At 43.8% G+C, this 12,529-nt stretch overlaps 1 protein-coding gene across 1 annotated transcript in view; it reads right to left on the bottom strand.

Annotated features, from left to right (window-relative positions):
• Nucleotides 1–2,746: 2,746 nt before the first annotated feature.
• LOC134355429 (glutathione S-transferase Mu 3-like) overlaps nucleotides 2,747–12,529 on the bottom strand; it is a 41,933-nt gene continuing 32,150 nt past the window's right edge. Inside the window, exons 6-8 of the mRNA XM_063065294.1 lie at nucleotides 7,739–7,834; nucleotides 4,129–4,239; nucleotides 2,747–2,920 (exon numbers count right to left, since the gene is read on the bottom strand). Coding sequence (XP_062921364.1) covers nucleotides 2,831–2,920; nucleotides 4,129–4,239; nucleotides 7,739–7,834 — 297 coding nt within the window. The 3' untranslated portion in view covers nucleotides 2,747–2,830. The remainder of the gene's footprint in view (nucleotides 2,921–4,128; nucleotides 4,240–7,738; nucleotides 7,835–12,529) is intronic.

Raw genomic sequence — 12,529 nt, 5'->3', positions numbered from 1 at the left:
TGGGTGATCAGTCTCGTCTTCTTCCTGAGATCCTAACTGCCAGAGAAATCAAATCTTCAACCAATTCGATTCACTCCATGATTCTGAGAGTAATGGATGCAGTGATTGCTACAGTAGCAGACCTCATCTTGATTATATACTCAGTGGCTACTTTAAGTACACCTATGCACATACTCATTAATGCAAATATTTAATCAGCCAATCATGTGGCAGCAACTCAATGCATAAGAGCATGCAGACATACATGGTCAAGAGAATCAGTTGTGTTTTAGACCAAGCATCATAATAGGGAAGAAATGTGATCAAAGTTACTCTGACCATGCACTGATTGTTGGTGCCAGAAAGGGTGGTTTGACATTCTCAGAAACTGATCTCCTGGGATTTTCATCTAGACTTTACAGACAATGGTGTGTTAGAGAAAAATACATCCAAGAGAGCGGGGGTTGTGTGGGCTTGGTAATGAGAGAGTTCAGGGGATATTGGCCAGACTGGTTCATGCTGACAGGAAAGCGAAGGCAACTCAAATAACCACGAGTTACAACACTGGTGTGCAGAGGAGCATTTCGGAACACACATCACATTGAACTTTGAAGTGGATGGGCTAAAACAACAGAAGACCACTCCAGATTATACTCCTTTATGAACTGAAGTGGCCACCAAGTGCAGTCCTGGTCGCTAACCTTGCTATTAGTTAGGCTATCCCAGTACATTTTCAACACTGGTAATGATTAGAGACACTGAAAAATGCCCAATAATTTCCCATTTCAATCCTAATAATGCCAAATCATCTGTCAAGTATTGACAGTTTAACCAGCAGTGCCATTTGGTAAATAACTTTCTCACTGATGCGAGATTTCACCACGATCACTCAGCTCCAGCCTTGGTCCTAAAATATTCCAAAGGAACAGAACATCAGGGATGAGACAAGAGGGGCTGCTACTACACAAGGCAGCACTTGACTGAGCATGGCATAAAGAAGCTTCAGTAAATGAAAGTCAATGGGAAATACTCAATTGTCTGAAGTCAAAGGAAGATGGCTGTGGTTGTTAGAGGTCAGTCCCACTACCATGAAGAGTTCCTCAGTCCTCCGCCAACTATCTTCAGCTGCCTCATCATTTTAACCCCGTCCACAGCAGAAGTGGATGGGGGCAGTGGGAAAATCACCCCTCCTGTGTTTGTCAATCTCATTACTGGAGACAGTGTCATTGGACCCTGCCACTCTGAAATGGTATACACCTTCATTAACCTGGTTTAACTTCACTTGCCTTTCTTGCAATATATCCTTATTAATCATTTATCTTAAGAGTGGGAGGGTATGCCAGATTTTATTGCATGATTTGACTACGGTGTTGGGCATATGGCCAGGTGGTTAAGGTGTTGGTCTAGTGATCTGAAGGTCGCTAGTTCAAACCTCAGCTGTGGCAGCGTGTTTGTGTCCTTGAGCAAGGCTCTTAACCACACATTGCTCTCGTGTCTGTGCGAGGAGTGGCGTCCCCACACAGACTTCCAACTTGCACCTTGTAAGGCATGAAAATGCCCGACGCAGGCCTCTCATGGTCTGAGTCGATGTTCCCTCCCTCCCTCCTAAGGTGGGGGGGGGGAAAAACACAGTTGAAATGGGCAGTAAGCTAAGGAAAGGGGGCATTTTTTGTATTTGCACATGTATGGGAGTAGAGGAGGGCTTGTTGCTTAAAGTCAGGGGGTGTTTGGTGGGGATAGAATGGGAGAGAATCCAGTTTTGCTTCCCTCAAGCTTCCTCAGGCTAAAGACTTGGATTTCCAAGAGGGCTCTTTTAAAGGTAGGCTGCTGTGCTCATTCAAGTTGGGGTCTGAGCACAAAGAAATACAATGGAATATCAACAAAACCTCTGAAGTGGACAGCATTGTACTGGCAGAGGAAGACGGATGGCTGAGGACTGTGCTTTGAGGAACTCTTCAGGCTAGTGTGACTGGCCTCTAACAACCACATTGTGTTTTACCAGAGGTTCTTGATATCACACTTAATCAAATGCTGCCTTGATATCTATTAAAAAAAAAGATTTTTTTTTTTTTAAAAAAAGGTTAGCTTGATTTATCACATGAACTGTATATTGAAACATAGAGTGACTGTGGCCGGCAACTTGCAAGCATTGCCACGCTTCCAGACCCAGCATAACATGCTCACAATTCACTAATCCACATCTTTGGACTGTGGGAGGAAGCTGGAGCAACCGGAGAGAGCCTAAGCAATCACAGGGAGAACGTACAAACTCATTACAGGCAGTGGTAGGAATTGAACCCCAACCGCTGATCGCTAGCTGGCACCGTAAAGCAACGCACTAACCGCTATGCTACCATGCCACCCCTCTTACCTCACCCCTAATAGTTTGTACTTCCACTACTTAACTTGAAAAGTAGAGAAATTTCCCTGGTTTACACCCAACAGCATCCAAGTGGTGCAGACTTGCTCTTAATTTCATCTCATTACGTCTCTTAAGTACTGGTACTTGCAGCGCTCCAAATATCCAGACCTGCCTCTCGGTTTTTTTACACTACCTTACTTTCCCTTTTCTATTTATGATTTATAATTTAAATTATTATATTTACTATCGATTTGTACACCAGGGAGCATGAAGCGCAGGATCAAATATCGCTGTGATGATTGTACGCTCTAGTATCAATTGCTTGGCGACAAAAAAGTAATAAAGTATTGGTCCAAGATAATTTTGTGCAGATTAGAAAAAGGAACAGAGACAAATAATCCCAAATTTTACCATCTCATTTCATTCTTTATTGGAGCTGAAAAGCTCATGTACATTTTAAGGATCTGGTAGAAAGTCCAAGATCTTTCTCTACTTGTTGCCCCACAAGGCCATCTTGTTATTGAATGGGCCTTTCATATAGCGGTCAGATTTCATATAGGCTGCAACTTTCTCCAAAGCCTGCAAAAATATATTTGGGAAGAATTAACACAAATGCTATGACTAAAAAATAGGAAATACAAGATTAAAATGTACAGCTAAACCAATAATTAAAATTAAAAAGCAATTGAAAACAGGAAGAGGGTGTTACCTGCTGTGACTATCCTACCTTCAAAGATCACAATGACCTTTGACTCAACTTAATACCTCTGCCTCTTCCCCATATCCCATAACTGAATACAAAAATATCATTCGAAGGATAAATATGATTGATGGAATAGTGTTTTTAAAAAAAATGAAGAATAGGCCTAGATTAAAATCACCGTTTCGAAAAGTCTGCATTCTTTGAACACCAGAACTATTTTTGAATGTAGTCAAAATGTCTGAATCTAAAACTTCCTGATGCACACCCCACTGCTGGGCTTTCAGCAGCGGACACCTTTAATATTATTTATTCTATTTAAGAGATAGAGCATGGTAGCAGGCCCTTCTGGCCCAGTTAACCTGTGCTGCCTACTTACACCCTTGTCAACAATTAACCTACCACTCTGCACGTCTTTGGAACGTGGGAGGAAACCAGAACACCCAGAGGAAACCCACACAGTCACGGGGAGAACGTACAAACTTCTTGCAGACCACGGCAGAAATTGAACCCAGGACACTGGCGCTGTAAAGCTGCCCCCAGGTCTTCCGCTCATTTATTAGCTTCTTTTAATATCACACCACACAGGATTTTGTGCATTTTGGAATGTACACAGACCTTGAAATTAACTAATAACCCTCTCCATGATTGCTCAAAGACTGTCTCTGCACTGGTTTTCATCCATGAAGAGTCACTTCCAGAGTTGGTGTGACTGTGTTTAATACTCGTTCACATCTCACTCCTGCCCTGCACTTCCATGCACACACACGTATGACCAGGAATTTTGTTTGGAAGGTCTTCAATGATCATCAGCTCAACAGTTCCACAACCTCCAATTCTGATGTAAGCTACAGTAAGGTTAAAAAAAAATTAAACTCATTTTCAGCGAATGTGTAACAAATAAAAAAGTTATGGAAAACATTTATATATTTATACAAGAGCTGTTGCAATTAATTAAAGCAGGTTACGGCACAGCAATGGGTCCTTCTGCCCATTGTGTCCATGCTGATGCTTTTGGTTGACTCAATTTTCATTGCGCACGAGGAAGACTTAAAATATATATTTCGCCTTAACTGACAGCTCTTACCTCAAAGCGGGAGATAAATTCCTTCAAGTTCTTATGGTCATCCAAGCACTTGGATTCAAACACACGATGTTCATCAAGGAGATCGTACATCACAAAATCCACAAAAGTGATCTGATAAAAGAAAGCAAAAACTAAAATGATCTGCACATTGTTTGATTGAAGAGACAGGCAGTGCATACAGTTTCTTTCTTCAATAGTGGCTCGACACCAATGTATGATCACAAAATATTGGTCACATAACCTTGTAAGACCTTGCAAAGTCCAAAAATATTAAATGCCAGCAATAGTCAAGAGGTCAGGCAACGAATTGGAGTATAGTGTGCAGTTCTGGTCACAATACTGTCAGAAAGAGGTGTTGGGCTGAAGAGAGTTCAGAGGAGATCCGCCTGGACATTGCCTGCCTGGATTGGTATTTCAGTGTGACGAGAATACACATAGATTAAGATGTTAGCTGTCCTGTGCTGGCACCAGTGGGATCAGCAGTTGGTCTGCCACCTGTCTTCACGAGAGAGAGAGAGATAAGGAAAACAATGGAGCAGCATTTGGAGATGTTAATGAAGAGACAGGAGAGAGTAACGGAAGGAGAGCTGTCAAGATCGGCTCCCCCTTTGAACCCTGAACTGTTTGAAGTGATGGACAGGCGATACCCCAGCAGGGGGATAAAAAGGGACAGGTTCGCTAAGGCAAGACACACACACGACACCCCGAGGTAACGAGACCCTGGAAGCGGTGCGTCTCTCACAAGTCAGTGGGAAGTTTTGGACGGCTGGTCGCGGGACAAGCCATAGACGCACAGGGTGGAAAGGCACGATCGGCGGGAACCTGGTGTGTGTCCACCCTTGCCTGGGTGCCAGGTTCACCGCAGAGAAACGATCGTATCAGGAAACGGAGGGGGTCACGGTCGGTGACCTCAGATGACATCACAAAGGACTCGCCCGAAAGCTGACTGCAAAGGTCTGTGTGGAAGCCGTTTTGAATATTCATTCGTTTTGCTCTCTCTCTCCTTCCCCCCACTGTCTGCGAACTGAACTGAACTAAATTGAACTGAACTTTGCGTCACTTTGAAACTGGTCATTTACCCCTAGACAACGATAGAGCTTGATTGATCCTGTTATCTTAATTCTGTGTACATGTGTGTTTATCATTGCTGAACTGTTGCATTTATTATCCTTTTGATTAGAGTACTGTGTTGCTTGTTTCTTTAATAAAACTTTCTTAGTTCTAGTAATCCAGACTCCAACTGAGTGATCCATTTCTGCTAGTTTGGCAACCCAGTTACGGGGTACGTAACATCAGTCACAAGTAGAAGTTGGAGTTGTATTTTCTTTTTCCCTGAAGCAGAGATGGCCTAGGACTACTCTGATTAAAAAAGTAAATAAAATTATGAGGTGAATAGGTCTGAAAAATCTTTTACCTCTAGGACAAGAGATAAAACTAAGGTACAAGATAGTAATTCTTTAGGCTATCTGAGGAGGAATTCTTTCACACAGAGGATAGTTGGAATTTTGAATGTTCTGCGCCCAGGAGGCAGATATCTCCACCACATTTAAGCAGTATCTAGACAAATTCTTGAATAGCCTTGGATTAGAAGGTGTAGTGGTTAGCACAATGCTATTACAGCTGGGGTCAGAGTTCAGAGTTCAATTCCAGCATCCGCTAAGTTTGTACGGCCTTCCCATGAGCATGTGGGTTTCCTCCAGGTACTCTGGTTTCCTTCAACAGACCAAAGATCCTCTGGTTAGTAAGATAATTGGTTATTGTAAATTGTCTTGCTACTAATTATGCTAGTGTTAAATATAAAGCAACACACAGAAAATGTTGGACGAACTCAGGGCCGGCAGGATCTATGGAAATGAATAAACAGCCAATGTTTCAGCCAGAGATCCTTCATCAGGAGTGGAAAGGAAGAGGGAAGGTGCCAGAATAAAATGTTGAGAGGGTTGGGCGGGGGGGGCGTTGGTGAGGAGGATAGCTAGAAAGTGAATGGTGAAGCCAGGTGGATAGGAAAGGTAAAGGGATGGAAAGGAAGGTATTTGATAGAAGACATTGGACCATAGGAGAAAAGGGGACCCGGGAGAGGTGATAGGCAAGTGAAAAGAGGCAAGAGGCCAGAGTGGGGAAATAGAAGAGGGGAAGGGGATGGAACAGTGTTTTTTTTTTTGTTTTTTTTTTAAAAAAACTGGAAGTAGAAATAGATATTCATGCCATCAGGTTGGAGGCCACCCAGATGGAAAAAGGTGTTGCTCCTCCACCCTGAGAGTGGTCTCATCCTGGCACAAGAGGAGGCCATGGACCAACATGCCAGAACAAGAATGGGAAAGCAATTAAACAAGCTCCACTTTTGGCAGATGGAACGGAGGTGCTCAATGAAGCAGTCCCCTAATTTACGATGTGCCTACCGATGTACAGGCCACACTGGGAACAACGGACTGCCGCAGCAGACTCGCAGATGAAGTGTTGCCTCACCTGGAAGGACTGTTTAGGGCCGAGTGGAGGAAATGGGCAAGTGTAGCGCTTTGGCCACTTGCTGGGATAGTTGGGTTGTTGGGCAGAGCGGCTCGTTGGGCCGGAAGGGCCTATTCCATGCTGTCTCTCTAAATAAATGGGTTTAATGTAAATAAGCATGAGGAGCATGGTCAAGATGGGTCAAATGGCCTGTTTCTGTGCCATAAAGCTATGTATTTTACTTCAACACAGAATCCAAGTTTCTACAACTTTGCTATGCCCTAGATTAGCCACTACAGAAAGCATGGACAAAGTATACAAGGTAAAGAGAGACATTTTGCCTCCATGGTAGGAGTAGCAGAAACTAAGAGCATAGACCTGGAGGCATAAATTTTACAGGGGATGTGGGTGGTGGAAATTAAACCCAGGTAGCTGGTGCTGTTATAGCATTACACTAACTGCCAATTACTACTGTGCCTACAAGGACGTTCTCCCCATGATTGCTTGCATTTCCTCAGGTGCTCCAGTATCCTCACAGTTCAAAGATGTACAGGTTAGAGGGTTAATTGCTCATGAGTAACTAGGCAGCATGGGTTCATGGGATGGAAGGGCCTGTTACCATATTGAAAAACAAAACTCTCTCTAAAAATACTTCTTTATTTTAAACACATGACAGTCAATATTTAGTTTATTTATTTGGAGATCCAGCACAGAATAGGCAGCTCCAACCCTTTGAGTCACACCGCCCAGCAATTCCCTCAATTTAACCCTAGCCTAATCATGGGACAACTTACAATGACCAATTAACCTACCAACTGGCATGTCTCTGCAATGTGGGAGGAAACCAGAGCATCCAGAGGAAATCTGGGAGAACGTACAGACTCCTTACAGGTAGTGGTGGAAATACCTGGAACACACCCTCAGAGCTGTTCGAGAAATCTAATACAATTACCATGATTTCCAAAGCTTTTAGACAGGCCCCAGAAACAGGCAAGGTATCAATGGCACAGTTCTATTGAAGGTGAGCAGGATTAGTGCAAGAGGCCAAAATGGTCACCATAAACACAATGGGCTGAATGGCCTTTCTAATCTCTACAACTCTATGAAAATAGTGAGAACACGTCCCACCATGGTTAATGCAACATCAGCCCGAAGAGAAACCTACCTTGTCACCTGCAAACCATGACCTTTCCCCCAGGAAATCGGAGAACTGCTTCAATACATCTGGCAGATTCTTCAAGTAATCAGGCTTCAGTTTTTCCTGCATCAATCACATCAGAAAACTGTCACAATCTATAATGCTCTGTACTCACAACAAACAGCACCTTTGCACTGTCATCAAGTAGCTCATAATAGAGACGGCCAAGTTTCACCATCAAAAGCCAACAATAAAATTTGTTTTCAACTCATTTTACAGTACTCTGCAAAAGTCTTAGGCACATGCTGTATCTAGGCTGCTGAAGGTTTTTGCACAGTCCTGTGCGTGTCAAAGTGGAGAAGAGCAAGGTTGTAAATCTGGTCAGAGCAAAGGATACTGAGAATGGCGAGGGTGGGGCATCACGAGAGGGGTTGGGACAGGTGGCAGAGAAGGAGTGCCAGAGCAGGGGGCTGGCACAGTTGCAGATACACCCAACCCTGAGACAACCAGCAAGGTCATTTGATTCTAAACAATTGGTTTATTGATCATTACAGAATGTCTCTCTGGTGCTTCCCAGTCCCTTCCCTCCATCCCACTCAATCCATAGAGACCCATATCTGAATCAGGATCATGATCACTCACATACAGTTGCAAGAAAAAGTTTGCAAACCCTTTGCAATCGTCAGGTTTTCTGCAATAATCGCTCATAAAATGTGATCCGAGTAATTAATGCAGAAAACCAGGTAACTGCAAAGGTTTCACAAACAACTTCTTGCAACTGTATACCATGTTTCTTTTGTGCCAGCAGTACAATGCAATACATAGAATTACTACAGTACTATGCAAAGTCTTATGCACCTTAGCTACATACATGTTACTAAGACTTTTGCACAGTACTGTATATCAAGTGGCATTTTAAGTAGTAAACAAATTTGGGGTTTGAAGTTGGTAGTTATTACCCTTCCAGCCAGAGGTACAGGAGCTTCAGGTTCCACACCAAGAGGTTCAGGAACAATTATTACTCTTCAACCATCAGGCTCCTAAACCTGAAAGAGTACCATCACTCACCTCAACACCGAACTGATTCCACAACCTACCGACTCACTTTCAAGGATTCTACAACTCATGTTCTCAATAATAATTAGCACAAGGAATACTGCAAATGCTGTAAATCCAGAGTAACACACAAAATGCTGGCGGTCAGGCAGTATTGATTATAGAAAATAACGAATCAACAGTTTGGGCCAAGACCCTTCATCAGGACTGATGAATATCAATATTATTTATTATTTTTTATTTGTATTTATACAGTTTGTCTTCTTTTACACATTGGTTGTTTGTCAGTCTTTGTGTGTAGTTTTTCCACTAATTCTACAGTAATTTTTTTTGTTCTATTGTGATGCCTGCAAGAAAATGAATTTCAAGGTAGTATATGGCGACATGTATGTGCTTTGGTAATCAAATTAATTTGAACCTTGAACCTTATTCATTGCTCGTTGCACTTGCAAAGTCGTAACTCTGATGGTACATTTTGTAAAAGATCGAGCCAGTTCAAGTCACAACTTGCATTTGATTCCTGCTCATTTACGTCAGGGGATCTCTCACAATGAGAGCCCGTGAACAAGTAACAGACTGTGTTAAGGCAGAAAGGAAGAGAGGCTAGAGTTCTCATCATTGTGAAGAGCAACACACACGAAATGATGGTGGAACTCACCAGTTCAGGCAGTATCCATGGAAATGAACAAAATAGTCGACGTTCGGGCCGAGAACATTACCCCCCGCCCCCCCAGCCCCGGAGTGGAAAGGAAGGGGGAAGATGCCAGAATAAGAAAATGGGAGATGGGAAAAGAGAGGGGAAGGAGAACAAGTTAGAAGGTGATAGGTGAAGCCAGGATGAGTTGGAAAGATAAAGAGCTGGAGAAGTAACCTGACAGGAAAGGAGAGTGAACCATAGGAGAAAGGGAAGGAGGGGCACCAGGGGGAGGTGACAGGCAGGAGAGGAGAGGTAAGAGACCAGACTGGGGAATGGAAGCAGAGGGAAGGAGGAATTAAAAAAGAAAAAAAAAAATCAATGTTTATCAAGGGTCCCAGCCCAAAACATCGACTGTACCTCTTCCTAGAGATGCTGCCTGGCCTGCTGCGTTCACCAGCATTTTTTGGGTGTTGTTTGAATTTCCAGCATCTGCACCTTTCCTCGTGTCAGTGCTCATTCGATCAGGTTGGAGGCTACACAGATGGAATTTGAGGTGCTGCTCCTCCACCCAGAGGAGGCCAAGACCCGGTGTGTCAGAACGGGCCTGGAGACGGGAACAAAAATTGTTGGCCACCAGGAAACTCTGCTTTTGCTGGGCGGAGCAGGGGTGATTGACAAAGCATTTCCCCAATTTACATTGCGTCTCACCAACGTAGAGGGGGCTACATCAGGAGCACCAGATACAATTGACAACCTCAACAGATTCGCAGGTGAAATGTTGCCTCATCTGGGAGGACTGTTGGGGGCCCCTGAATGGATGTAATGGAGGAGGTGAATGGGCAGCTGTCGCATTTCTGTCACTTGCAGGGATATGTGCCAGGAGGGAAATTAGGGAATAACAGAGGGAGCAATGCCAGCAGAAAGCGTTAGAGTGATGGTATGTTTCATCCTGAGATCCTGCTGGAGATGGTCGAAGTTGAAGAGAATGATGTGTTGGACGTGGAGGCTCATGGGGTGGTAGGAGAGTTCAAGAGGAACTCTGTTCCTGTAACGGCGGCACGAAGATGAAGTGAGGGCAGATATCTGGGAAATGGAGGAGATGCGGGTGAGGGCAGCGTCAATGGTGGAGGAAGGAAAACCTCTTTCTCTGTTGTCCTCGCAAGGAAAGCCTCATCCTGGGAACACATGCAGTGGAGACGAAGGAACTGAGAAAATGGAACAGCGTTTTTACAGGCTTCAAGCTGGGAAGACATATAGTCAAGATAGCCGCAGGAATCGGTAGGTTTTACAGTTTGTCTCTAGAGATGGCGAAGAAAGATCAAGAAATGGGAGGGAGCTGTCAGAAATGGACCAAGTGAATTTAAGTGCAGGGTGAAAGATGGAGGCAAAGTTGATGAAATTGACAAGCTCGTCATGGGTGCATGAAGCAGCATCAATGCAGTCGTCAAGGTAGCACAGGAAGAGCTTAAGTAATTATTTGATAGAACATAAAACAGTTCAGCACAGGAACAGACAGTTCTGCCCACAATGTTGTGTCGAACAAATTAAATAAGTAACCAACTAAACTAATCCCTTCTCTCTACATAATGTCCATACTCATCTGGTTCCTACCCATTCAGGTGGCTACTGAAGAGCATCTTGAATACCCTTATCATATTTGAATCAGCCACCATCCCAAGCATCCAGCACTTCCATGTAAAAATCTCCTTTGAATTTACCCTCTCTCACCTTAAATGCCTCAAGAATTAAACATTTTGACCCTGAGATTAAGATACTGTCTGTCTACTTCTTCCATGCTTCTCAATCTTTTAAACCTCTGACAGGGGTTCTCCACCCCCTTTTGTTATGCCATGGATCCCCACCATAATCAAGGGGTCAGTGGATCCCAGGTTGGGAACTGCAGCTTTATGAGATCTTCCCTCAGCTATTCCAGAGAAAGCAAACGAAGTTTGTCCAGCCTCTCCTAATTCCCTCTAATCCAGGCAGAATCCTGGGAAACTTTGTCTGCTTCCTCTCCAAAGCCCTCTCCTAAATAATGTGGTGAGCAGAAATGGATACCAGACTCTGTAAAACTCTAGCTACCAGCACTTCCTGACTTGAACTCAGTTCCTCAACTAATAAAAGCAAGCATGTCAAATGCCTTCTTTACCATCCTATCAACTTATGTAGCCACTTTCAAGGAGCTGGGAACTTGGGACTCCAAGATCCCTCTGCTCATTGTCACTAGTAATCGTTAACATTAACAGTGTACTGCCCCTTTACATTTCACCTACCAAGGTGCAACACTTCACATCTGGCTGGGTTAAATTCCATCTAACATTTTTCCACTCACATCTGCAAATGATCCATAAACCGTGTATTCTTTGCCAGGCTTCTACACCAGGGGTCCCCACCTTTTTTGGTTAATATTGATGATATTCTTGCAAACCAGCTGCCGACCGTCTGGGGGGGGGGGAGGGGGGGTGGTGTTCAAGTTCTACAATGTGTGACAAGGAATGAGGAAAGGTGCAGCTGACTCATATCGTTTCATATCACCAAATCATATCGTTTCCTCGCGGCCTAGTAGCACATCTTTGTGGCCCGGTGGTTGGGGACCACTGTTCTACACCATCCACACCACCACATAGCTTTGCATCATCTGCAGACTTGTATATTACAAGCAGCAGAGTTCCCAATATAAATCCTTGCAGAGCACCGCTAATCTCAGACCTCCAGCTAGAATAACTCCCTTCGACCTCCATCTTCTCTTCTATGAGCAAGCCAATTCTGGATCCAAGCAGTCAATTCACCATGGATCCCATGCATCTTAATCTTCTGGATGAGCATTCCATAACATTGAATACCTTACTAAAATCTTTGCAGAAAACACCTACATTTTTACCTTCAATCCCCTTCCTCACATTCTTGAAAAATTCAAGTTGGCAAGACACGACTTGCCCTGCACAATGGTAGACTGACTGATCAATCCATGATTTTCCAAATGCTCATAAATGCTATCCCTAGCACTGACATGAGATTCACTGTTCTATGGTTTCCAGGATTTTCCCTAGTTCCCTTCTTGAATAATAGAACATTCGCCACTTGACAGTCCTCCACGACCTTGCCTGTGGCTGGAGAGGACAAGA

Source organism: Mobula hypostoma, chromosome 13 (assembly GCF_963921235.1).
Source record: "Mobula hypostoma chromosome 13, sMobHyp1.1, whole genome shotgun sequence".
Taxonomy (NCBI): Eukaryota; Metazoa; Chordata; class Chondrichthyes; order Myliobatiformes; family Myliobatidae; genus Mobula; species Mobula hypostoma.
This window is presented reverse-complemented; position numbering and strand designations above follow the sequence as displayed.